Source organism: Onychostruthus taczanowskii, unplaced genomic scaffold, assembly GCF_017590055.1.
Source record: "Onychostruthus taczanowskii isolate IOZ18803 unplaced genomic scaffold, ASM1759005v1 scaffold81, whole genome shotgun sequence".
In the NCBI taxonomy this organism is placed as follows: Eukaryota; Metazoa; Chordata; class Aves; order Passeriformes; family Passeridae; genus Onychostruthus; species Onychostruthus taczanowskii.
The window spans coordinates 3,425,645-3,451,897 of NW_024506002.1; the positions used below are offsets into that span (position 1 = coordinate 3,425,645).

Here is a 26,253-nt window from a genome sequence, read left to right on the forward strand (position 1 = left end):
ATAAAAGTGTTTAAAACACCTCTCAGTTGCCCCATCTCTGGGTCAGGAAAGGGCTTAATCCAACAAGCTGTGGTGCCTCCGTGTCCTTCTCGGGCAGGGAGGTGTCCCCTAGTCCCCCCAAGCCACAGCAGGGTGAGCAGGGCACCTGATGAGCCTGCAGTGCTGGGGGTGGGTGTCAACCACGGCTTCACCCCACAGCCACAGGGATGCTTCAGGGGAAGCAGGAGCTGCTCCAGCCCTGCTCTGACCCCAGGCAAAAGGAGTGGGAAGTTCCTCAGGTCTCCTTGGACAGCTCTGCAGCATTTCCAGCAAAGCTGGTGTTTACCCTGTGTGCTGCTGTGGGCCCTGCTGCAGGGGAAGAGCCAGGTGGGGTTCAGACCTCCCCTACACCTCACCCCGGGGCTACAGAGGGTCCTGCAGTGGGGATTTGGCTGGCACAGCCACAGGACACTCCGGTGGGACTGGGGACTCAGCCAGCCTGGGAACAGCAGGGCCCCTGAGCCAACAGGGCTGTGCCACCCCCATCACCACCACATCTGGCAGGCAGAGAGAAAATCTCTCTGTAAAACAGCCCCTAGGGGATTTTCTTCTGAAGGGGAGAGGTGCAGGAGCCGGCTGAGCTTTAGGTACTTTATGAAAGTGCTTTGGGATGCCCCATAAATAGCAGTGGAGGCAGTGGCAGCAGCGGTTTGGGAGGAGCAGGACTGCAGCAGGGATAGTCCAAGGACATCAGGGAGGACAAGCTGGTAGGAAAAAGCAGTATTTTGTTTATTACACAGATAGCACAGCTGGGGAAAAGAAGCCAGGCTTTCCGGTCTATAAACTCTCCGTGGGATGTGGTGCTGTAAACTCCAGGCTTAGAGCTGAGAGCAGGTCCAGGGAAAGTCTGTTCAGGAGGCAATCAGAAGGCACAGGTTCCCAGCTCCCAGCAAAGTGGCAACTTGCTTGAAAGGAGAAAGGTGCTTCTTGGGATTTTGTGAAGAAGAGGAGACAAAATAATATTGCTGAGGTTATCCAGGAAAAAAACACCCATAAACAAAACAAAACAAAACAAAAAACAAAATCAGCAAAACAAAACAAAAACAAAACCAGCAAAACAAAACAAAACAAAACAAATACAGGCAGTGATCTGGATTTTAAAAAAATATATAGAAATCAGTATAATATAGAAAATTCCTCTGAAGTCAACACAGAATTTTCTCAGCATATTCAGGCTGTACACTTGCCCAAGAAGCCTGGAGCAGCCAGTCTATGGTCTGACCCCAGCCCAGCCATACATCAGCCCAGACCTGTGCTGGAAATGACCATAACTCACCAGCCCCTCTCCAGCATCCAGAGGAAGCTGCTTAGGCTCCTCTTGTGATTTCTATTTGCCATAGTGAATTTTTAATGTCTATGGCTGACTGTAATCCCCAGTTTGCCTGTAAAACTAGCCTTTGCTTTCCTACTGCTTTATTGCATAAATCAGGAGGGTGGTGAGACAGGATTGATAAGGAGGATTTATTATGCTTGAATAACCATCTATAACCACTCACTGCTGAGGGACTCCCCCTCCTTCCTCTGGAGAGCAGCTGCTGCCAGAATACAGTCCTTGTCAAGTGTGAACACTCAATCAGCTGGGACTGGGGAACCTCACTCACATCCCCATCGTGGGGAGGAGGTTGGGTTCACCTCACTGTGGTCATCACAGAATCACTGAATGCTCTGGGCTGGAAGGGACCTTAAGGGTGATCTCATTCCAACACCCCACCACAGGCAGGAACACCTTCCACTGGAGCAGCATGCTCAGAGCTCCATCCAGCCTGGCCTTGGACACTCCCAGGGATGGCAGTGACACAAAGGGAAGCATCTCTAAGCAACTTTCGCTGTCCCAGAGATGTAGAGGTTGATTTATGGGGAAAAAGCCCTGAGGTGGGGGTCTGTCAGCACAGATGTCCCAGGTAAGGAGCAGAGATGTGCAGAGCTCCCTGCTTGGGTAAGGATGCCCCAGGGCACATCGAGCTGCCCATGGGGAGCTCAGGGTGGCCAGCAGTTGCATTTCACCCACAGCAGCCACTCCTTTCCCTTTTGGGTGGCCATGCAGGCAGTGTAGTGCAAAGCTGGGGGTCAGCATCCCACTGGGAACACCAGTGCCTGTCTGCTGGGCTGAGCAGGCAGCTGGGTGGAAAAATTCAGGGTGGAAATCAAGTCCAGTTGTCACAGGGCAGCTCTCCTTCAAGGGACGCAGAGAGGAGCTCAGCACGTTTGGTGGCTTTTACAGAATTATTGCTGGGGAGTTGGGTGACATTTTCCTTCCCTTGCTAAGTTTAGAGAGCAATTGTTGTGCTGCTTGTTTGGGCTTTTTGCAATCCTGCTGTCTGGGGACCTCATTTGCATAATTTTTTCGGGTCCTGGCTAATAATGACGTCATGTCAAACCAATTCATTCTGCTGGACTGAGAGTGGGCTTCGTTGTCATGGTAACTTTTGATTTGGAGGCTTGCAGGAAGGAGACAGGTAAGTGCTTGAAATTGCCATATTTCAGCATGGTTTCAAATGCCTTGGACATCTGACGCCCATTTTCCATAAATGAAATTTCAAGCCTTATTGAAGTACTTTGTAAACAAAATTCATTTATTGCCTGAAGAAAATGGAGGGGAATTTAGCTGCAGAAAATACTTTTAGGAAAAAAATTAAGGTTTCATGAAGCACTCTACAAAATAATGAGAGTTAAACACAAGCAGAATGGGCTTTGTTCCCCAAACCCAGCCCTGGAGAGAAGTGATCCTTTCCCTGTGAGGAGACAAAGTCCAGTGGCTCTCAGGGCTGGTCCAGCAAGGCAACTTTAATGCTGGGGGAGGTAATGAAGAGGGACAGAAGCAGCTCTGATGGGAGCAATTTCTAATTAGTTTCAAATGCATCCCCTACAAGTGTGCTCTGTTCTACCTAGTCTGAATCAATGAGCCTCTCTGTTCCCAAAATTTGGGTCAATGTGTACTATATTAGTCAAAATACTCTGGAAGCTGAGATATTCATTCAGGGCTGGATATCAGCATGCCTGTTTGGAGCTGTGATTATGAGTGCTTGTGGCTTCTCTGAAATCAAAGGGGAATGATGATCCCCTCTGGACACAAGTTAGTCTGAGCTGGGCCTGTAGGGGGATATTTCCAGCTAGGAGGCCCTGGGCTTCTGAAGAAAGGTTCCCAGTTTGGAGAGGCTGTGTAAAATCAGCCAAAGCTGTACAGAGCTGATTTCCTCTCAGTTCAGAGCCTGAGACAAGAGATGCAGGCCTCCAGGCACCTCTTCAAAATGCAGTTTATTGTACCCAAGATGTTACAACAGTCCAGGGTCCTGGGTGACAGAGCCTGTGCCTACAGCTGCCAGCTCCAGCTGCAAACAAGCCTGAACACACTTTAATTTTGGTTATAATGCATTATATATTTTGCTTTGCTGTGCATCTTAATACATAACAACCAATCAATACCTTTACTGTTACCTACAGCCTATCACAACTACTATCATTACCATATCATGGTCAATACTATCCAATCACATGAGTTAGTATGTCACAGTTTAAGCTTAAAGTTGTTTTTTTCAGTTTTCTTGCAATGGAAAATTCTTAAACCTTTTTTCTACTTGCCACATCGATATGTCTTGTTTGCCTGTGGAATATTTCTGCTTGGTAAAAACGTATTTTTGTTTCTGGTCAGCTTATCCTTTGCTCTAAATCATAAAACCTCTTCCCAACTCAACATAACCTTTGTTTTCTTAGCTGTCCAGTAAGACAGGCTGAGCATTCCTCAATTTACACATCTATTTATTCTTCTATATCAAAACCTGCTTCCATCTCTATTTTGCTCTCAGGTTCTACATTCAGAGAGCTTTCTGCCAAGCACACATAGCTGTGAAACTTTCCTGTCAAACTTTCATTCTTCCCCTCCAAGTGAAAGTCAGCCTGGACCCAAAGGCATCCCAGCGAAGGCAACGCTCAGCATTTGGCATCTGCATCCAGCCAGGGCTCTGCTGTTGGAGCCCTTGGTTCTGTAGCCCCCTAAATGTTCTCCAGGGGGACATCCAAGGTCTGTGAGTGCAGCTGTTTGGCCAAGCACGGTGTGAAAGGAGATCCTGGTGCATTGCTGTTACCAGGATCTGGGTTGCAGCCTTTATCCAAACTCTCTTCAGCATAATTTATATATTCCCCTGAAGAGTCTCTTCCTCTTCCTCCCCCTTTCAGTGTCTCCCCTGAAGTGTCCTTCCATAATTTGTATATTCCCTTGAAGTTCTCTGTCTCTTCCTTTGCTTGGATTAGGGGTGGCCACATGGGGGAACTTCCCTTCAAAGCTCAAACAATCTCCTGGCACTTAAACCATTGCATAGAAAATGTCATTTTCTTCAAGGCAGGTGGCAAAAGAAACTGTTTAAGCTCAGCTGCAACTAGTGGTTTGAGGAGGGAGGGGGATAATGAGAGGAAATTAAGTGTTCAGAGTCAGTTTGGACAGGGCTTGGAGCAACCTGGTGTGGTGGAAGGTGGTCCTGATGGAACTGGGTGGTGTCTAAGGTGCTGTGCTCTCCTCTCCTCTCCTCTCCTCTCCAGTCCAGCCCAGCCCATCCTGTCCTCTCCAGTCCAGTCCAGTCCAGTCCAGTCCAGTCCAGTCCAGCCCAGCCCATCCTGTAATTCTGTGCTTTAAGAAACCCAGGTGGGTCTGCAGAAATGCCCAGCCCAGGTGCCCAGCCCAGCCCATCCTGTGATTCTGTGCTTTAAGAAACCCAGGTGGGTCTGCAGAAATGCCCAGCCCAGGTGCAGCTTGTTGAGCCCCACAGCAGGAGGCAGAGGCTCCAGGTGGGGAATATTTAGGACATGGCTCAAGCACAGGGGTGTCTGGGAGAGGATTGCAGCTGGTGCAGGGCTGGAATTGTTCTGGGCTGGTTCAGGATCCTGCTCCAGCCCCAGGGATGTTCAAAGCCCTTCCTGGGAGTTGCACCAGCTCTGGACAGAGATTCCCCCAGCAGGATGGAGTGTGGTGGTGGGGAAGGAGCTCTGGGAGGCTGTGACCCCAGGGCAGAGCAGCAAACTGGGGCTGGGCTTCTTGAGATCACGAGGAGCCTGTCCCTGGTGTGCAGAGGAAGGGCCTGAAATAGAAACATTTTGGGAAAAGCAGGAAAGGAGAGGCTTTGAACGGCTCCAACCCTTCTCCATGTGATTTTCTCAAACCTTCAGAGCAGTTGTTGCTTCTTTTGGTGGCAGGAGCTATTCAGGGAATTTGAACTGAAATTTTGCACCACTTTAGGTGCCTTGAAATTGCATTTGTTTAAAGGAAATAAGTCATTTGCTGAAAACACACTGTCCTGCTATGCAAAGAAAGGTACTCCTAAAATTAACCCGATGTCAGTGCAAGTGTTTGCTGGGCTCCCAGTCTGCAGGCACAAAACTGAGAGAGCCCAAAGCCTTATCTAAAGAGTGTCTGATTTCTGACAGCACTCAAACAGCAGATGCTTCCTGTGTTCCTGGGCTCTGTGTCACCCTCATGCATCTCACAGATCCTCACCAGAGCTCTCTCCCAGCCCCCAGTGCTCTGTGGTGCAGGGACCTGCCTGCAGGAGCCCCACCCTGGTGTTTCATTTTGTTCCCCTTCTATTGGGAGGCTGGGGGGGCCATCACTGCTCTCTGCAGCTTCCTTGGGAGGGGAAGGAGGAGCTGAGCTCTTCTCCCTTCTGGTACCCAGTGGTGGAGTGGCTCAAAGCTGTTCTAGGACGGGTTCAGAATGAACATTAGGAAGCATTTCTTTCCAGGGAGAGTGGTCAAACACTGGAGCACCTTCCTGGAGAGCTGCTGGATGCCCCAAGCCTGTCAGTGTTTGAGAGCTGTTTGGACAACGGTCTTAATAATTATTTACATTTTTGGCCAGCCTTGAAGTGGTGATGGAGTTGGACTAAAGGATCATTGTTGGTCCCTTTGGACTGGCGATCTCTGATTATAACTCCTAATGGATTGTTCTATGATTTGGTCTTGAACTCATCCGTGACCACAGAAAGGAGTTTCTTGTTTAAATTGTGGTATAAAACTCCCACTTTATTTAGGTTTGGGGGCTCTGGTTTTCCCTTCCATTTGATGTCTCCTTGCATGCTTTCATTAGAAGTTACACCCTTGGTCTGTGTCCATCCTGTGCCTGCCTCTCACAACAACACCTTGGATTGTATGCACCATTTTAAAGAATCACAGAATGGTTTGGGTTGGAAGGGACCCGAAAGACCATCTCATTTCAGTCCCTGTGGGCAGGAACACCTTCCACTAGAGCAAAAAGAACATCTCATTTCAGTCCCTGTGGGCAGGAACACCTTCCACTAGAGCAGGAGTTATCCCAACTTAAATATCGCAGTCATGGGGGCAAGGGAGCCAAGGGCTCTGCACAGAGGCACCCCAGCCAAAATCTCTGGCAGGAGCTGGTGCAGCCCCAGCTCTGTGGAGAGCTCCCCCCTGCCTGGCTCTGACAGGCTGCACAGCCCTAGCCTGATGCACTCCAGGGCTTCCTCACCTCCTGGAAAGAGCTACAGGAGATCAGAGCTGGGTTTGGGCAGTCCTGTGTTTGGTAGGAGCCCGCTGGAAGGGAATTGCCACAGGACAAAGTGAGGTTTCTGTAACTGGGGACAGATGAGAAGTCCATGGGGGCAGTGGCAGTGCCTGGAGGTGCTGTCCTCTGCCCTGACCCAGCTCCCCAGCTCTGCTGGGGCTGCTGCTGCTGCTGCTGTCACAGCTCTGATGAGAGGCTTTCCCCCCCCCCCTCTTTGCCCTTGCTCTCTCAGCTGGAGCTCCCCAACCTCAAGCTGGAGGATTTCCATTGTCCTTCTCCCAACTGCTGCCTGCCAGTCATGCCCAACTCCCGTGCAGGGGGTTCTGAAGATGTAGATAAATATTTCTTGAGAGCAGAGTTCACTTTATTAGTGATCAGCACAGCTTTTCAGGGACAAAACATGGATTTAGAGCTTAATCCCTGGCTCCTGCTGTGTTGCAAGCTCTCTCTAAAACCTTTATGGACACCAAGGCCATTTTGGAGTTTCAAAGTTAAACAGTCCCTCTCTCCCCTGCATGTGAACACCGGGAGGATTAGAGAATCAAAGCCCCAGTCGTGAATATATTCTGGTTCTTAGGTGTCTCCCTGTCTTGAACCTCTGGTGTGGCATGACTCCAAACCTTCCTAGCTTATTTCCTGTGCTCAAGGCTGGAGCTGGTCAGGGAAAATCAAAACAATCACAACCCTCCCCTCATGAATATGCTGTAAACAAAAGGGACAGTGATTTTCAGCATAAATAAATATCAATTTGAGGGTTTTTTGGAAGCTTTTCATTTATTTGCCATCTGCGATTCTGCTGATTAAAAAATCATCCCATCATCCAATCCAAGACAGCAAAGGTCTGGCTGGGGCTTGGCTGGCTCACTCTGTGGCACAGAGATCACTCTGGAGGCAGATGAACCCTATGGTTAATTTGTGCCTAACACGCTGAAAATGGCTCATCAAAAGTATCAGAAAAAGAGCTAAAAATTTGCCAGGGAGAATTCAACCAACACAGTGAGACCCCAGTGCAGGGTGCACACCCCCTTTAGCAGTGGGGGTTCAGACCAGCAAAGCCCTTGCTTGGAATTGCATTTTCCTGGCCTTGCCTGAAGTTCTGGAAGCATCCTCCAAACACAGTAATTTGATGTTGGAGAGAGAGAGAGGGGAGAAAACACAAAAGATGACCAGCAAAGTAAATGTGCAAGGAAAGAAAAATCAGTGGACAAAAGGCTTTGCTCTGCCAGCAGTCAAACCATTCAGGCAGCCACAATAGCTGCTCCCTCCTCATCCTGGGCACCCCAGCCCTGTGCATTGGTGGTTATTATCTCGCCTGGACCAGACTGGTGTTGACAAACAAAAGCCCAGGTAGCTTTGATTTTCCGAGTGTGCACGGGCAGAGGGAGCTGTCAGCTGCCCCTCTGTGCCTGCCCCTCTCGCTGTCCTTGCCCTGCTTTATTCCCGTGCAACAAAGAGCTGGATGGTGGCAGAAGATAAATTAAGAGGTTGAAACACTACTAGGACAATTAGGGACAGTGCAGGGGAGAGCTGAGCTCCTTCAGGAGCTCTGGGTTTTGGGGAGCGTTGGCTGGCGAGGCAGCAGGTCCTCAGGAGAGGAAGGAGAGAGCTGCAGCAAGGCAGCAGTGGTGGTGGCTGCTGCCATCAGCTGTCCTGTCACTGGCTGCCCCGATAAGGGAACCTGACAGCTAAGGCTTTTTTGGCTCCACTTCTCCATCCTGAGCTGCCGTGGGAAGCAAATCCCAGCCCTGCCAAGGGAGGGGGGGAGTGAGAGCCTGGGAAGCCAATAAACGAGAGGACATGGGTAAATCGTGAGAGCTGACTGAAACACGGAGGGTTCTGGAAAGGGAGCAAGGGCCCAGCACCTGCCCCTTTCCTTAGCATCTCCTCTGGAAGATGGGAAAAGAGGCACAGCAAGAAGCTGGCTTTACCTGCCGTGGCTCCTTGTAAAATGTGCTGTTACTGTGCAGACCTCCTGCCTTATTTTCTTGGGAAGGAGATTTCTGAGGAGGACAATGGCTGATGAGAGCAGTGCAGGGTTCCTTGGTGCTAAGGGCACATGCTGGAGATAAGGATTATTCCTTCCATTACACGGCTGGGGAGCTGAGCACTGAGAAATCCCCCGCAGGCTCCAATCAAGACAGTTCAGAGCTGCAAACAGCCCCAGACCACGACATTTCTCAATGGAAAATGCTGCTTCTCATGATGGGATGAGAGGCTGAAAATCTCCAGGGCACCTGGATGGCAAGAAATAGCAGCGTGGAGAGGGAGAACAGAAAAACCCACAGAGTCAAGTCACTGTCATTAATTTAATGTTTATTAGATGTGCTGGGAGGCTGAGTGGCCCATAGGTTTCCCTTCTGTGCTACTGTTCCCAGAGCACTCTGTTTATTCTTTAGGCCAGGTTTGGAGAAAAGCTTTTACCTCCCCAAAACCAGCCCTGGTGTCAATGTAAAATGAGATCATTACTTTCTTGCTGGCAGAGTGGTGTGAAACAATGGTGAGTCAAAAAATAGTAATCTCTATAAACCAAGGCCTGGTCTCGCTTGGCAGGTGTTATTTATTTTTTTTTTCTAGCAGAGGGAACAAGAAATTGTAGCTGGAATCTCCAGTTGGCTTCCCAAGATACTACTGTGACATTTTAATGATCTGATTCCCCTCAAAGGTGGCATTTTCACTTGTTCCTCTGACCTATCACTGTACATTTCTTGTGAAACAAACTGTCTGCTATCAGCCCTGACATCTCAGGCTCAGAGGAAAATAAAATAACTATCTGAGTCCAGCACAGTGAATGGACTGCTCCCCCTGTAAATCCTTCTGAGGCCACGGGCTCTTTGGGACCATGTCAGTGCACTCACCTTGGCAGAGGCTGGGACCTGTGGGATGCTCCTGGCCCATGAACACACTGTTCCACTCATTAACACGTGGCTGAAGTTGTTGTTCATGCTGTGAGACCCTTTTCTCCTCTGTCTGCCTTGTTTGGAGGAGTCACAATGGGCAGAAATGCTGTTTATGACAGGCATGGCTTGGATGAGGTGGCCTGCAGAGGATGTGGCCCTGCCCCACAGCCAGGCTCCCCTTTCCACTCTCTTGAGAAAAACTGGTTCATGCTGGTGTAAAATGTGTGCAATGAATAACACAACTACAGCAAAATAGTTTATGTAAAGCACTGATGTGGGAGAAGTTTCATAAGAGGTTTCATACCTCAAAAAGGCCTTTTGTCAAAAATAGAAGCATTTTCTGTAAGGGAAAAAAAAAATCAAGTTTCTTGATTTTTTTCTTCAGTCTTCCTGTCGTGCTAGCTGCCATGGAGACCTCCTTTTCTCCCAGAGTGCAAGATGCTGCTCCAGCCCTTTGGTGAGCAGGACAGAGAGCACAGGCAGCCCTGTGGGGAGTGACTGGGCTGGGAACACCAGCTGCCACCCACTGGGGGCTGAGCTCTTTGGCTGAGATGTTCCAAGGGGGCACGAGCAGGGGCTGCTGAGTGAGTCCTGTCTGGTGGGACACAGCCCAGGGATGGGTGAGCTGCCAGTGTCACCTGGGAGGGAGCAGAGAGGAGAAACTGGCCCGGAAATTGTGTGGGCAAATATCCAGCTCTGCCAGGAGACTGGGACAGAGCAAAGCTCTGCATGCTCGTGCTGCTGGCCCTGCAGGTAAAGTCTGGCACCCAGCACCAACAGTGGGCTCCCTTCCTCTGGGGAGGAACCAGAGACACAGCAAACCCCAGAGAGGCAACAAACCAGAGCTCCTGCTTCAGAGGGGCACAGCAGCTCCAGGGACAGGAATCCAGGCAGGGAAACCAGGCCATGGAAGTCAATGCAAATGACTTTGATCACGGAGTTCCAAGCCCATTTGCTCTGTAGGAAGCACGGCTGTCAGCAGGGGTAGGCAGTGAGAGGGGTGGGATCTCACAGCTTGCGAGATGAAATCAAGAATGTGGCAGATGCCTTTTTTTTCCTCTCTCTCCCCTAGCTTCAGAGGGCCCTTAGCATCACTTTAGGGACCCAAAGGGGGCCGAGTTCAAGCTCCATGCCCCTGCTTTTCTGTCGAGCTAAGAGGCAGCACTCTGGGTAGTAGCCGGTATCGCTTCTGCAGGGGGATGGGATGGACTCCAGATGGGACTGGGGATGCAGAACCTGGCTTGGGGCAGGCTTGGAGCACAGGAAACCCCAAGAATGACCTCAGAGGTGCTGCTGAAGCAGCAGAGCCCCTCCAAAAGCCACAGGCAGCAGCATGGGCAGGGAGAGTGGTACCTGCACAGGGCTCTGCGGCCCGCCCTGGGGAGCGCTCCAAAGAGGAAAAGCTCCAGTTATGTCACTCATCATTTCTAGGCATTTTTAAAAAGAAATCCCTTGGGGCAGAGGCTCTGTTTTCATTCAGAGCTGCACATGATGGGATGTGTGACTTTGCTCTAGTTTCTGAGTGCCACTGTTGTTGTAGGTTAATTATCATTAGTAATTAATCATCACCACTCACCGAAAGGATTTTCTCTGCTGGTCAGGAGTCACACAGAGCATTAACAGCTTCTTTTTTCCTCCTGCAAACACAGCTCCAGCTTGATTCAGGGATTCTTCTGCCCTTGGCAGCTGCCTTGGATCCTCACAGCCCCTGGGAAGGTGGTTGAGAGGAGCCTGGGTTGTTGTCCTGCCTGGTAACTTTTTCTTTTTTAACACAATTTAAATACAGGTAGCTAAATTCTCTCTATGAGAAGTGTTGCACAGGCTCTCCTAGACCGAGTCTTGTTGACTTTCTCCTTCTTTTAATAAGTTTCTGATGCAGTGAAACAGCTAAAAAAAAAATCTGATGATGCATCCAGTGGCAACACATCAGTTTTCAAAGACGTAGCTGAAAAAAACCCAAGTAACTGTAGCTACTGCTTTTGCCATAATCGAAAAGTAAAAGCAAGAGAAGGAAGGTGGCATCAGGATGTTTCTGCTAGGGAAGGAGAGAGCCCAGGAGAGCCAGTGCCCTCATTGCCACGCAGCCATGGGCACAGCCATGAGCTGGCTCCCCTGGCACAGGGATGTCAGCAGTGCTGCCACTTCCAGCATCGGCCTCTCCACAGCACTCTGGGCTTGATTTATTTTTTCCCTTGCAGATCCAGCAGCCAAGATCCTAAAACAGGTCAAACATATGGGATCATGGCATGAGCAAACTTGGCTGGCTTGAGCTCAAATTTATAAGAAACTCAGTTGCCTTTTTATCTTTTTTTTTTTTTTTACCCCCTTCTTCCAAGTCCAACCAAATCCCAAACATGAATTATGGCAACCAGGCACTTATGGGATCATGGCACGAGCAAACTTGGCTGGTTCGAGCTCAGATTTATAAGAAATTCAGTTGTCTTTATATTTTTTTTATCCCCCCTCTTCCAAGTCCAACCAAATCCCAAACATGAATTATGGCAACCAGGCACTTCCTGGTGCCTGCAGCTGCTCAGCAAAATTGACTTTTCCATCAGCGCTGCCGCTCGGAGCACAAACCTGGCAGCTGAGCACCGGACCCAGTTGGAGCCCTGCTTTTCCCATTCAACAAAAGTTCAGCCAGCTCGGAGCATTTCAGACTCAGCGAATTATTTTCTGACAAAACCGTGGGTTTATTGGGAAATTTCCGCCTGGCTCTAATTGGGACAGCTGTTAAGGCGGCAGTTTTCACAAGAACTGAGAGTGGCTTTCAGATGAGCACAGCTCTTAAAACGGCTGCTGCTTTGATAGCTGCTCGTTGCCTTTCTTGTCTGATTATTGGGCTTAGTATCTCCCTGCAAGCTTAAAAAAAAAATAAAAAAATAAAAAGAAAAATCTACTTTGCCGGTCTCATCTTTCCCTTCTCTTCACCCAATATTATCTCCTGCTCCTCCTCCTACTTCAAGGAGACTCTGTCAGTTTGAATTTGACCCTAAATCTGAGCTTTGCAAAAATTAACGTGTAGAGCATTTCAGATTAAGAGAATTTCTCTCTCTCTTTCTTTATTTTTTAGCCCCCCCAGGGTTCACAAACGCTGTTGAGAAGTCAGAGTAAACATTTGCCTTGTTGCTTTAACATGGGAGATCCTGCCAAGAAAATTAACGGGGCCTATCTACACAAAGAGAGAAAACTCATCTCCTTCTGATGGGGGTACTGAGAGACTCGCTGGCTTTCGGTAATGACTTTGTTTTTAATTTAATTGTTTTTCTTTCCTAATCCCACATACATTTTTGCCATTTAGCAAGGAAGTTGAATAAAGCATATGAAGGTTCATAAACAGCTAATTCAGTCCCAGAGTCTATGAGCTGGAAATTTTATGTCCTCAGGGAGCCTTGAGGGCTTGATGAAAGCCCTGATAAAACGAGAGTGCATCTTGCTCTGATCTGCTGGGAACTCCCACCAAAGCCACCTTGCTGCCCACATGGCAATGGGAAGACCTGGAGCCCCAGAAGCCCCAGGTATGTCCTGCAATACACATTGCAGGCAGGAAAATTGCTTTGGAGCAAAGCGAGGAATGGATTAAATTTGGCTCATATAGAATCTTTTTTTTTTTTTTTTAATATTCCAGTGAAAGAGGAAAAATGAAAAAATTTATCTTGTCATTTCAGTATGTTGTTCAAACCAAAACAGTCGTTCTTTTTCTATTCTTTTATTTAAAGAAAGTCAGATTTTAAATGAACAACGGTGTGCTGGAGTGGAAAAACTTGAAACATTTAATTTAGAACATGGATCAATGAAACATTTTGGCATTCTTAAGCAAAAGATTTTATTTCAAAACAGGTAGGAAAAAAGTGCTTTGATTGCAGCTGGTTTTGCTTGGACTGTGGTTACATTTGTTTTTCTTCTCATTTAAACTAATTGCCAAATTCTGCCTATATTTGCCAATTAGTTTGATGCCCCGGGGCTCTGTTGTGCACCAAATTTGTGGTTCATTTGAAATGAAAAATCTTTGCTCACAAATCATGTGTATACAAGGAGCTAATGAAGGTCCCCTGACTTCTGGCTCTGGACGTGCAAGGCTTTTTTTGGCTGTGCCTCCTGCCAATCCCCATGGGCAGCCCTGCTGCTGTTCACAACTTGCAAAACCACGCACGGCCAGTGCCACCCCTCTGGGATTTCTCACCAGAAAAGGTGCCCAGGACCTCTGGAATTCACACCTTGCCTCCAGCTGCCAACCACAGCCCCACCCCGGGGTGGCAGAGGGAAGGAATTTAAATCAGGAGGAGACAAGTTTATATTTAGAGCTGGGGGTTGCTCCTTCATCAGATTACGCCAGGTTTAAGTAGGTCAAGCGGGAGACCCGAGATATCCAAGTCCCCTTCAAAGGCATCCGTCCGTCACTTATTATTCCAGGCATTTCCCTTTCACTCTGCCTCCCCTTCACAGCCCTTTGTGGCTGCTGCTGGGCTCTGCTGGCTCTCGCTGTCCTTCCCAACACTCCTTCCTTTCATTGCCTTCCCCACTCCTCCTCGCTCCTGGCTCTGGGACAGCCCTGGGGACCGTGGTGGCCTCAGCTGTGTCACTCAAGGCCGCTGCTCTGGGGTGCAGCTGAGCAGCTGGAGGCCAGAGGGGAGGCCGCTGCTCTGGGGTGCTCCTCACAGCACCACGTCCTCCCCAGCTCGGTGTTCAACCTGAGCACACGTGGGGTTAGGTAAAAGCCAGCAATGGCAGCAATAAAAACAACCAAAACGCCAAAGAATTCCTCCAACCTCCCTGTTTAACCCTATTCTAGGGAAACAAGTTCCTGCCCTGCCAGCCTGAGAGCACCCGCCCGCTCTGCCCAGCAGCCCTGGCACTCCAGCCAGTTTTCCCTGTAATCAATCCTCACAATAAAGATTCTGGGCACATCCAGGGCTCTTCCTGCACGTTCCTGGGCTGCCGCACAAACAAATGCACACGAGGAGAACGCGGGGTGCTGCCACGGGGCTCTGGGAGGCAGCAGCCTGTCACCTCCATTACCCACAGAGGCTGAAATCGCCCTCCTTCAGCACGGGCAGGTCTGACAGGGGCGAGGGGGTGGCACAGGAGCAGCCCCTGAGGCTGCTCCTCCAGCAAACCCTTCAGAATGCATTACGTTGTGTTTGCCAACTGACTGGGGTTATCTCAGTGCTCATAATTACAGATTTTGCAGGGTGGTGGCAAGGACTTGGCACCTGGGGGAAAAGGGGCTTGGCTGATGATGGGCAGGCCAGCAGTGCCCTGTGTCACCCATCCCAGCCTCCCAGGCTGGACTGGGGCTAGGGATGGAGCAGACCCTCCTGTCGGTCACCCTAACGCATTCTCCAGCCAAAACCACCACCAAGTCATCCCCACCTGGATTTTTTGAGCCATATTCTTTGCTCACTCCCAGTCTATTACATTTTTCAACTCTCAGGGGATTTTTTTTTTTAAACTCAAGGCCTCCTTCAAGCTGATCACAAGGGAATGCTGAGTGCTTGTTTTTTAATATTCTGACAGGTGCTATTTTGCTATTTGCTTGTGATGATTCAGGACATTTGCATGTCTTTGTCCTTAATTAAAAAGCACTTCACCCTTGCTGCAGGGGCATGGAAGATTTTTCTTCATCTATTCATTTTGGGGGACTTTTAATCAACATATCCACTCTGTAGATGCGGGTGCCTTTCTGAGAGGGGGGTGAAGCAGTGTGGAGAGCTGCGTGGGTGTAATTACAGCTTACTCTTTATTTTTTTTTTTGGGGGGGGGGGGGGGGAGGGGGAGGGGGGGGGGAATTTGCCAGGGTCACCTTACCCTGTAGCTCTATTTTTTTTGCGTTTTTTGTTTTTTTTTTGGTTGGGGGGGGGGGGGGGGGGGGAGAGAGAGAGGAGGGTGAATTTTACTGCAGTTGAAAGGCATTTTCTAACATCCTCCTGAAAGACAGGAGTCCCCTGTCCACCAAGCACATGGGCAATGACAAAGGCAAAATTTGCTGCAAAGGCTGGAGCTGGCAGAGCTGCCTGGGGAGTCAGCGCTCTGCCTCCCTGACACAGGCTCTGGCCAGGAGCCTGCAGACAGACTGTCCCCCAGCCTGCAGCACCTTCTTTAGACCCCACCCGGCCTGCCCAGACAGGTCTGGCTCAGCTCATCTCCATCCCTGCAGTGCAAACCCCCGGGGCTGGGCATGTCCCCCTGCAGTGTGTGGGACAGCCTGTGTGCCCCGTTTTCTGCACTGGGGTGCATTTGGAGCATGCCATGGATGATCCTTGCTCTCCTCCAAACACAAGCGTTTTTCACAAGGTGAAAAGGCAGCGCCTTTCACAGCAAGGCCTTTTTAAATGGCAGCACGTGCTGCCTTGGGCTGTCAGGGAGGCTAAAAGTGAGTTTGGAGGAGGGGATTCAGCAGCAGCTCAGCCCACAGTGACAAGTGCAGAGTCTGAAAGCAGCTCCCATGTAGGAACCTCCCAGGCCTTAGGGGAGGATATGACAGGAGGGGAGACCCTCCATGGATGTCCCTGTTTGGGGATGAGAGGGTGCTGGCATGGGGCCTCAGGGATGCTGAAGGCAGTGGGATGCAGAGGGGTGAGGCAGTCCCAGGCAGGGGACAGGAACAAGGGGCTGCTCTGCCCTGGCTCCTTGCCCTGATGGTGGCACCTAGGCAGAGGCCATCAGCCTGAGGTAACCCCTTCCATCCCCCAGGACAGGCAGTTTCTCTGCAGGTGTTCCCACCTGAGTGCACCACCCTTGCAGGTAGGGCAGTGCACAGGGGCTGCAGACCCACCCGGAGCCCCTCCTGTGCTTCTGCTCTGTCTGGCCCTCACCCCCACGGGGAAATGGGAACCAGGCTCTGCCTTGGGGACCTGAGCCTGCCAGGCCAAAGAGACCCCAGGGAAGGAGTCAAACCCTGTGTGCTGAGATCCCATAACTGCTCTCTGATATTCCAGCCTTCACATTTCTGTCTCCTCCTAGAAAATACCAGACTGAAAAACAACTCCAGCAAAGCTCAGTGTTTATATCTGTTCTGCTTTTCCAGGCTGGGGAGCACAGGCTCGTGGGAATCTTTGAAGATTATTTCTCTTCAGTTTTCTGAAGAGCCTTCAGCCTCCTCTTGAATCTTTTTATTTTGCCTCCTTTCAACACATCGGCCCGATTTCTCTGAGACTTAACAGCAATGAACAAGATTAAGATTGGAGCTTAGAGAGTATTAGGAGACGATCTCTCCTTCCCTGACGTGCTGGCAATTGCCAGACCCTGGTGCCAGCATCCCTCTCGTGGAGAGGCTCCGCGTGCAGGCGTTTCTGCTCCGCTGCTCTGGGAGCGCAGGAGCTGCAGGGCAGCGCGGTGTCGGCTTCTCTGCACCTCAGCTGCCACTGATTGCTGCCGGCAGAGGGGCTGGCATGGAGCTGGGAGCCACAGCAGGGAGGGAAGGTGGGTGCTGGACACGGCAGCACTGACTGTTGGTGGATGGGGCGTGGGTTTCCACACTTTTGGTTGGAAAGGAAAATCTTGGAGCAGGTGAGGCTGGCTGTGCCCAGCAGGCACACAGCACAGCCCTGTGCAGCACAGGGCTCATCTAGGTCAGTGTTTCACAGGGGATCCTAGAGCTGAGGAACAGAGCAGAGCTGGCATTTCCCCATGAACTCCTGTGAGCATGGACTGAGGAGCACCAGGGATGCAGTGTGGGGGGAAAGGGTGCAAATGGCAATGCCAGCAATGGACAGAGAGCAGCTGGATGGGCTCTGGGCCACCTGAAGAATCGTGTTTCCTGGGCTGTTGGGGTCCACTCTGGCTAGCTATAGACCCTTGCCCACACGATACTTCATAGACGAAGGTAAAAGATTGAGAAGCGCTCTCCTCCACGTGGGAAACGTTGTCCTTTATTCCAAGACACACATCAGGCGGACAAACCCATGGGAGAAAGAGGGCATTCCCTAGTGGCAGGGAGCTTTTATACCCCAGGATGAGGACAGAGGGAGAAGTCCACAGCCAATGGATACCAGTAAGGGGAGGGGTAACCTAGGGAGAGAGTACCAGGGGGTACTGGGGTGTGTGAGGCAAAGGCCATGAAATGGGGGAAGGGGTAACAAACCATGTGATAGAACATAAACTATACAGTGCAATATAAAACTATTCTGTGCAAATTCCCAATCATCCAGTGCAAGAGAACACCTAAACTGGTGCAGCACAACACTGGGCTGGGGGGCAGCTCTGCTCTGCCATGCACTCAGGGTGGGAGTGGGACAGCACCCTGATGGCAGGACCATGGAGGGCTCTCAGGGCTGCTGTGGGTTCAGCTGTGCTGCTGTGTCCCCCCTGGGCCAAGAGGGCACAGAAGGAGAGGCAGGCCCATTGATTCCCTATCTGGAAGTGGATAACAGCAGCACAGCACACGCTCCCTTCTCCCTGCATGAATGATGCTTCGGGGCAGGGGTGCAGACGATGTGCCAAATTGCTCTAGGGAAGGAGCAGGCACTGCCCCTGCCCTGAGCTGGCTGTGCTGGGAGCAAAGTGCCTCTGGGTCTGCCAGGCCTGTCCTCAGCTGGTCACCTCCCTGCTGAGCTCTTGCTCATGAAGCCCTGTTGAGGTGGCACTCAGGGCCATAGTGCCACTGTCCCAAGCACTACCTCCCTAAAAACAACAAAAAACAGCCACTCCAAAATGTGTCCCTCGAGTTCTGGCATTTGAAAGAGAAGGGAGTCTCCCTCTTTTGCACAGGAGACACTGGAGCTTCATGCAGGCGAAATTAAAGAGGCCTGGAAAATGTCTAAGAACTCCCAAGAAGGAAAGAGGCATGAAGAAATGGGCTAGCTGCAGGCAACCATCACAGAGCTTCAGAGTCAGTCCCATCACAGCCAGCTCAGAACAGCTCCTGGAACCCCAGATCAGGAAGCACCTGCCACAGGAGGGACTGCTCTGCCTCAGCTCGGGGAGGAAAGCTCCTTTCCCTGGTTTCTCTCCTTGTCAACAGTCCTGCATTATCCTCAGGCTGACGAAATGTCAAACTGCCAGCAGAGCACAGAGCAGGGCGAGAGGAGAGCGCAGCGCAGCTCGGATCAGCTGCGGGAGAGGGCTGTAATTGAACATCCACACTCGGACACAGATGAGCAGTTCCCATTATTTACTGGTGTATAAACATTGCTGAGCCAGTGGAGAGAGAAGGCATTGAAATCCCCACACCCCTGGGCAGAAATGCCTACAGGTATTAACAGCAAAAGGCAACCGTGCCTCCCTCTCTCCTTTTCCTCAGTCCTTGGGTCAGCAGGTGCTGATGTGGCCTCAGCTGTGCCCTCAGGGCTGCAGCAGGGGAAGGACCAGCCAGAGTCACTGCTGGCCACGGGGTTTTGATGTCAGCACCACCTTCCACGTGTTGGCTCTGCTCTGAATCCCAGCCTGTCCTCTGGAGAGCCCCAAGTTTTTCCCAGCTGTTGAGCAACCCTGGAATCACTGTGCCAAAGGCAGCTTGCATCCCAATGGCAGTTTTTGTTGGATCCATGACCTTCCTGGGTGCTTTTCCCCTTCCCTGAACCATTGTGGCATGGGGTCACAAGGAGTAGTGGATCTCCATCCAGAAGCAGCCACGTTTCTACAGTGAAGAGAAGCAGCTGTTCCTGTTCCTGCAGCTGCATGTCCCCAAAGTTTGTGTCAGCAGTTGCACAGTGTTCAAAATAAGGATGAGAGTTATTCTGGGGTCTAAACTACCAGCTCATGGTCCTGTGCTGGACATATCACATCAGATGCACAGATGCCAATTCCACTTGAAAAAAGTATTGAAATACCTAGGTGCTCAGTTTGCTGAGATCTTCCCCTTTTTTTCTGTCAAATGCTGCTCGTTCTCTTCCCCTTCCCAACCTTTCCCATGTACATTTTCTCTTTTTGCATTTCCATCCCTAAGAGAACTGTAACATGCTAAGCTTTGGTCTGGGGAGGGTTTCAGAAAAGCAGATCCATAAAAGCACAGGAAATGGCACCTTTCCCATTCCCAGGGTGACAGCAAGAGCTCTTCTGACACACAGGATCAGATCACCTAGCGTTTGGTGATCTCTTTCCACTAAGAAACTAATTTTGAAGAGGGACTGCCCACAATGGAAGGAACGTAGAGACTCCTTCAGGCCTGACACAGCAGCAGAGGATGAAGGTAAAGTTCTCGCTCCCGTCATCGCTCTCGTCACCCGCGGGACAGCCTGCACCAGCTCCTGCTACGGCCTGGGCTGTCCTCCCACACCCTTCACTCTCCTTGGAAAATATTCACGTCACATTTGTTCAGGCTCCAAACACATTTTTTAAATCTGTCAGCACTGCAAGTTCACTCCAGCACCTAAAAACTGAACTGTGCCCTGTCTGCTTCATCTATCATTGCTGCCCATAAAGGTGGGGAGGCAGAGCCCAGCTGAAGCTGTTATTGATGTCATGTGAGCCCAGATACAGCATCTGCTGCTGTGCCTGGCGAGCCTGAAAAAGACAAAACAGGGTTATGTTGAACAAATGCCCTGGTAGAGTAAACAAATGTTTCCACTGCGCAGGACATGCCCCAACTCAGAGAGCAGGGTCAAGCATTATGCAGGGTTTTCATCCCCCAGGTTTTGCAGAGGCATCCTCAGTTGTCCTTCCCCAGGCTCCTCCAGGTCTGTCAGAGTGCTCATCCTCACGGGTGCTGCTGCTGAGAGTGACCAGCCCTGCCCTGTGCCAGAGCACACGGCCCTGGCCGTGGGCAGAGGGCTTGGCCTGGCCCTGCGCTGCCCCCAGGGGATGCTCTGGCTCGGTGGCAGCTCAAGGACCAGTTCACTGCCAGGACAGAGGACATCAAGGACAGTGGCTCTAGCTGTGCTCTGTCCTCAGCCAGATGACGTGAGAGTGAGGGAGGAGGGGAAGGCGAGTTCACCTCCATGCAGCCTTCAGAGCAGTCTGCTGCATGGCCCTGGCACTGCTGCCTGCCAATGCCCTGGCAGCTCCTTGTCCTGGAGTGCCCAGCTCTGCCAGCAGTGCTCTCAGACCTGACCTGTTCCTGCAGAACCCCTGGGATCTGTCTCTGCCTGGGGTCCTCCACTCCTGCTGCAGGTGCTCCTCCACCCTTGAGAGAGACAGATCTGTCTGAGGGAGATTGTGCAAGTGCCAAGAGCCTGAGCTTTCTCAGAAATGAGCTCCTGAACACCTTGGGGTCATACTTTTCCCCACTTGTATTGGCCTTCCCTCTGATATAGCCCAGAAGAAGAGCAGTCTCCTGAGGCAAGCAGTGACCAATCCTTTGCACGGGCAAGAGGTGGCAGAGCTTTGTCTCCTGCCTTCCCCTGCTGCTCCAGCCTGAGCCCCAAACACACCCCCAGTGCAGGAGCAGGCAGCACACACCCTGAAAAGGGGCTCTGAGAGAGGACTGAGGGGTTTGGGAAGGGCTACAGATTTGCCCAGGCTCATCCCTCCAAGAGCACTGCCATCCTTGCAAGGGCTGGGATCCTTGGGCCAGGGCTGGAATTGTATCCTTGTCTTCCAGAGCTAAATCCTGCAGTGAGGGCTGCACAACCAAACCCTCATTTGCTGTGGCAGCTTGGCCCCCCAGGCTCTGGGCTCATGAGGACTCTGTAAATAATAGGTTTTATTAGTTTGCCAGTTAAACTGAAATACCAGAAGGGATAAAAAACATCTTGAATAAAACATTGCATCTCCTGTTTAGGTTTCGAATCCCATGACAGTAGACCTCAAAACAAATGTCTCTTCAAAGTGGAAAATAGGGCCTGCTCCCTCCCCAAACATAAGAGCAGGACATTTTGTCCTTCTCAGCATTTGGACTGAGGGTGGTTTGCCTGGTCAGAACCAATCATGGTGAATTTGAAATGGATTTCTTCCTAGCCAAGCCTGTGCTGCTGATAAATAAGGTGTTTGCTTGAAAAGCAGTGCCCTTGCTCTCCAACACCATCAACAGGCTTCATTCTTGTCCTTGGTTCCAGGGGAAGACTCAGCACTCAGTTACAAAATGAAACCTTGGAAATGAAGAAGACCAGAGAGGAGAATTGTTTGGAAGCTCCTGGTGCACAAAAATTGCCTGGAAGGTGTCCCCAGAACAGCATCATGAGGGGATGCTGTGATTGCCTGACACTTCCCAGCCCATCTCCACTGCTCTGAGCACAGCCCTCCCCAGATCTCTCAGTTCTCAAGCAGCAGAACCGGGTAGTCAAAAGAAACCAGTCCTGTGAATTTCCCCACATACCACTTCACATCCTGCGTCTTGAGGGGGAGCTGAGAGCACATATATGAACCCCTGGATTTTCTGTGGTCTGCTCCTGGCCAGAATCCTTGACAGCTACATTCTCCCTGCAGCTACTCTTGCACCTTTCCCAACTTCAGCTTCATCTGGATCCCTGAAGAACTTCTGGAACAATCCAGTGGCTTGCTTTGAAGCTTAAAGAGCTCTTTCCACCTTCACTGCTGCTTTGATATTCATTCTTTACTCTTTTGACATGTGCTTCCTGTAAACTCTGCCATCCAGAGCTGGTTTCTTTGCATGAAGTAAAGGCAACATCATCTGTAGCTGCTTCATTCCAGGGAAATGCCATCTCGGAGCCCTGATGCCTGCAGCTGCCTCTTGTGGCTTTGGGGCCGCTCAGATCTCACACTTGAGGGCTTAAGGTGATCCTTGATGCAAACAGCAAGGGAGAGAGCCTCGAAAAACCACCCAGGTGTGCTGCTGGTGCCGCCGCTTGTGCTCCTGGGGCATCCCCACCGCCACCCAGACTGGTCCTGGCTGCGTGGCACTGGGTGTGCCTGGGGAATGGGGATCTCTCCACCCTGAGCAAACCAGGCAGCAGCACCAGAACGCTGCAGATGGAGAGCAGAGGAGTGATTTGCCCCTGCTCCTGTGGGGAAGTCTGTGACAGGCCCAGGAGTGAGAGGAGAGAGTCAGCTCTCAGTAAAAGGGATGGTCCCGCTGGATTTGCCATCAGAATTACCGGAGCTCTGGGAGAGGCAGGACCAGGCCTCTCTGGGGACCAGCTCCTGCACCTCAGCCTGTAACTAAACAACAAGGGACAATTCTTGGTGCCTCGTGTAGGTCTGACAAACTTTGTTCTCAGCAGCTCTCACCCAGAGCTCCCCAGGAAGGAATCTGCGACTCCTGTTTGCCACTCGGATGTCAGTAAAGAAATGCCGGAGCGCAGCTCGGCAAACCCCGAAGGCAAAGAGCGACCGGCTGGGAGCCCGCGGCCCTCCCGCGATGCCCAGCTGTCCCACAGCTCCTCCCCACACACACATCCTCCCGGCTGTTTGTGCGGGGCAGCAGCCCCAACAGGTGGGAAAGGACCCTCTCCGGGCTGCATCTCGCTGGCAGCTCAGCCCAGCGGGGCCTGACGCCTTGCGTAATTTAGCAATAATTACCCACTCTTTCTTTTTTTAGAAAAACACCCTAACTGTTGTGCACGGGAAGGGGAAAAAAAAAAAAAAAAAAAAAAAAAAGAAAAAAAAAAGCGAGTATTAAGAGAAATCAAACGCCTTGTTACGCAGAGGGGGAGCGAGAGCTCCTCGCACCAGCTGACGATGCTCGCTCCCCGGCAGCGCGGCTCCGGCAGATGCGCGGGTGCCTCTCGGCGCGCCCCCCCGCCGGCGCTCAGCCCCGGGGGTGCGGGGGAGGCCGGCCCCTGCGCGGGGAGGTAGGAGCCGCTGCCAGCCCCTCCCCGCCGCGGACCGGAGAAGAGATGCCCAACTTTGCGGTGCGTGGCGGGCGGCGCGGAGCGCGGGGCCGCGCGGGCGGCGGCGGGGCCGGAGCGCGGCGCCGCCCCCCGGGGCCGCTGCTCGCCTCGCAGAGATGCCCCGGACGGTGCTGCTGCTCTGCCTGGCCCTCGGGCCGGTCCTGCGCGCCAGGTGAGTGCCCCCCACCCCCGCCGACCGGGACGCCCCCTCCCCGCCTCAGTTTCCCCGTCGGGGCAATGGGAGGGGAGGGGGTGGAGTCGCAGCGCCTCTCGCCCCGCTCGCCAGCCCGGCTGCAGCGGGCGTTTGGCACTTCCGTGACCCAGCTGTTCCTTCCAGCGGGTCCCGTCGCGGCAGCACCGAGTGCCTGCATGTCCTCTTCACCCCCGGCTCCCCCTCCGCATGCCGGAATGGAGAGGACGCTCCGCTTTCCACCCTGCCATCACCCCGCTGGCTAACCTTGCCGGGGACCGAGCCCCTTCGGGGCTGCCCGGAGCAGGACCGGAGGGAGCTCGGCACCTCCGGGAGCCCCATCCATCACCGGGGCATTTCCACGTGCAGTCGGGCTGGGTGGGAAGGAGCTTGCGTCCCCTTCCTCGCACTCCATCGCGGGGCCCCCGAAGCCCCCGCAGGGTGTGCAGCCTGGCAGCGGGAGGGCAGCGCGGGCTCCTGCCCTGCCCTGCTCTACAGGTTGGCCGCAGGTCGCGGCTCTGGTGCCAGCCCGGTGCCAGCTCGATGCCAGCCCGGTGCCCCCAGCGCGCTGGGCGAGGAGGCGAGCGGAGGCAGGCGCGGGCAGGTGGCAGTGCTCTCCCAGGGCCAGCCGTTCGTAGTGCTTTTCTGTAAACAGCGATGAAAGGGCCCACGCAAATGGGGGTTTCAAGTTTCTTTTTCCTTTTTTTTCTTTTTTTTTTTTTTTTTTTTTTTTTTTTTTTTTTTTTTTCACAATTCCTAGCCCTGCTGATGAGTTTAATGGCTAGATGGGGAAAGAACATGTTGTCAGCAGATTGTTACCCCCAGGGCTTGGGGGAAGAGGGATTTTACTGGCTGAAGCTAATTGGCAGAATAAGCCGCCTTAAAGCCGGTCAAATCCCATTACAGATGCAGTCAGGGACAGGGAGCATGAATCCCGCTACTAATGGTCTGCCCTGCCGCTGCTTCCCGACCCCGGGGGTGGACACAAAGTCCATCCCTGCCATGGTCCTGCGTGGCTTGGCCTTCCCAGGGTCGAGGAGCAAGAGCTGCCCCACTGCTCGTGCCCTGACATAAAACACCCCGGGAGGAAAGCCGTGCAGGTGCCAGGGGGCATTGGAGGGCTGAGAGGGGGTGGATCCGTGGTGGTCCCCGTTCCTGTGCCCCACCATCTCTGCAGTGCGTTGCCACGAGCCCTGCATTTCCAGAGGGTGAGTTGTGAGCTGCAGGATCACACAGAGGAGTAATTAAATCATGTATTCATATACCCTTGGGCAGGAATGTTCACCCCACAGCTGGCCCAGCCTCTCTTCTGCCCAGTGCCTCAAGTCTGCTTCTTCCCTGAGCCCTGCTTTGCCAGGAGCAGTGGCTGTAGAGGTTGAGGGGTGGGCATGATGGAGTGGGAGAGGAATCCTGTTAGAGGAGAAAAAAGAGCAAGTTATATCAGGGTCTTGCTCTGCATTCACTGCATTTTTCCTGGGTGCAGTTGTGGAGGGTGAATCTCCCCTTCCCCATTCCTCATGGTGGGTGCTGGGGTGAGGAGCTCTGTGAGCAGAGCTGTGTATGTGAGCTCTTCTCCCAGTACAAGCAGCAAGACCCTTCCCCTGGCATTGGAGCAGGCTGGATGCTTTTTGCATTCAGCACTCTCCAGAGGGTGCCCCCAGCACACAGGCTCATTCACCAGCCTTTCCCAGGGCACTGCCTCGGCTGGGACCAGGGCAGCCAACTCTGAGCCCTGAAGGCAGGATCCCTGCACAGCATCACACCAGCTGCTGGGCTTGGCAGGTGGTTCAAGCTGTGCAGATTGGACCACTGGGGCTTCATGGAGTGTGTTGTCAGAGGTAGGAAGACATGTGAGATGGGTAGGGGGCAGTTAGAGGCCCCCCATCCTTAAATCCTCTGCCTACATCTAATTCAGAGTCACCTGCCTCAACACCCCTGTGCCTACAGCCCTAGGAGGCGTTGGGATGGGTGAGTAAGGGCACATTAGCATGTGGTAATTAGAATTGACCACAGTGCTTTTCAGCCAAGGGAAATGTTGTTGTTGCATTTTGCTGCTCTCTTTTCCTTGGGAGAAGGGAAGGCTTTCAGCTGTGTTTGCAGCAGGGCTGGATACAGCCCGGGGAGCTGCATCTGTGCTGGGAGGTTCCTGCCTCAGGGCCACCACCAGCAGTGAGTAACAGTGTGTGTGCAGCCCAGCCAAGCACCACCAGCTGCCCCAGCAGGCAAGGAGCAGAAGTTTCCTCAGGGGCTCGTGGCTCTTGTTGTTCTTCCCCTCCTCCTGCCAAGGGAACACCTTGGCAGACAGCTTGGGCACGGGGGGAGGGAGCCAGGCACCAGCTCTTTAGGTGACTTTCCCCAGCAGTGTGTGTTTGGAAGCCTCAGCCAAACAGGTGTCTGCTTGAGTAAGAGGGAATTAGGGAGCCGGGGCACGGCTCTGTCCTGCTGTAATGCCACGGGCTGCCCAGGGAGAATTGTCCAACCTCATCCATACATGTGAGCACATCCAAAAGGACACCTCCCTGCCGTGCCAGCCTCCTGCTCGGGGCACCAGCAAGAGCTGCCATGGCCCCCAGTCCTCTGTCAGGACCAGGGATTTCTTTGCAACACCCCCAGTTCTGCCCTGCTGCCACCCTCCTGCCCACCTCCTGCCCACACTGTGGCTGTGTCCCAGCCCCATGGCCCTGCTCTGAGGAGGGTGTTCTGGCATCTCTACATGCAGAGGTGAGGAAACACAGCTCTGCCTTTGCCCCTGGCTGCACAGAGACATATGAGAACTGGCTGTCCCCTGTCACCAAGCCAGCTGCTTTGTGCCTGGAGACGGAGCTGCCAGGCCAGCCAGTGTTCACAGCACGCTGGGGATCTCTGCAGGTCTGCAGTGTGACATTTCCATTAGCAGCTGGAGGGGGGATGCACATGTCACCTTAACACCTCTTCTCTGCAATAGATCTCAGG

At 52.3% G+C, this 26,253-nt stretch overlaps 1 protein-coding gene across 1 annotated transcript in view; it reads left to right on the forward strand.

Annotated features, from left to right (window-relative positions):
- The first annotated feature begins 23,193 nt into the window (after positions 1 to 23,193).
- LOC121346485 (gamma-aminobutyric acid receptor subunit gamma-4) overlaps positions 23,194 to 26,253 on the forward strand; it is a 33,266-nt gene continuing 30,206 nt past the window's right edge. The window contains exon 1 of the mRNA XM_041424346.1: positions 23,194 to 23,283. Within this exon, the coding sequence (XP_041280280.1) occupies positions 23,228 to 23,283 (56 nt within the window). The 5' untranslated portion in view covers positions 23,194 to 23,227. The remainder of the gene's footprint in view (positions 23,284 to 26,253) is intronic.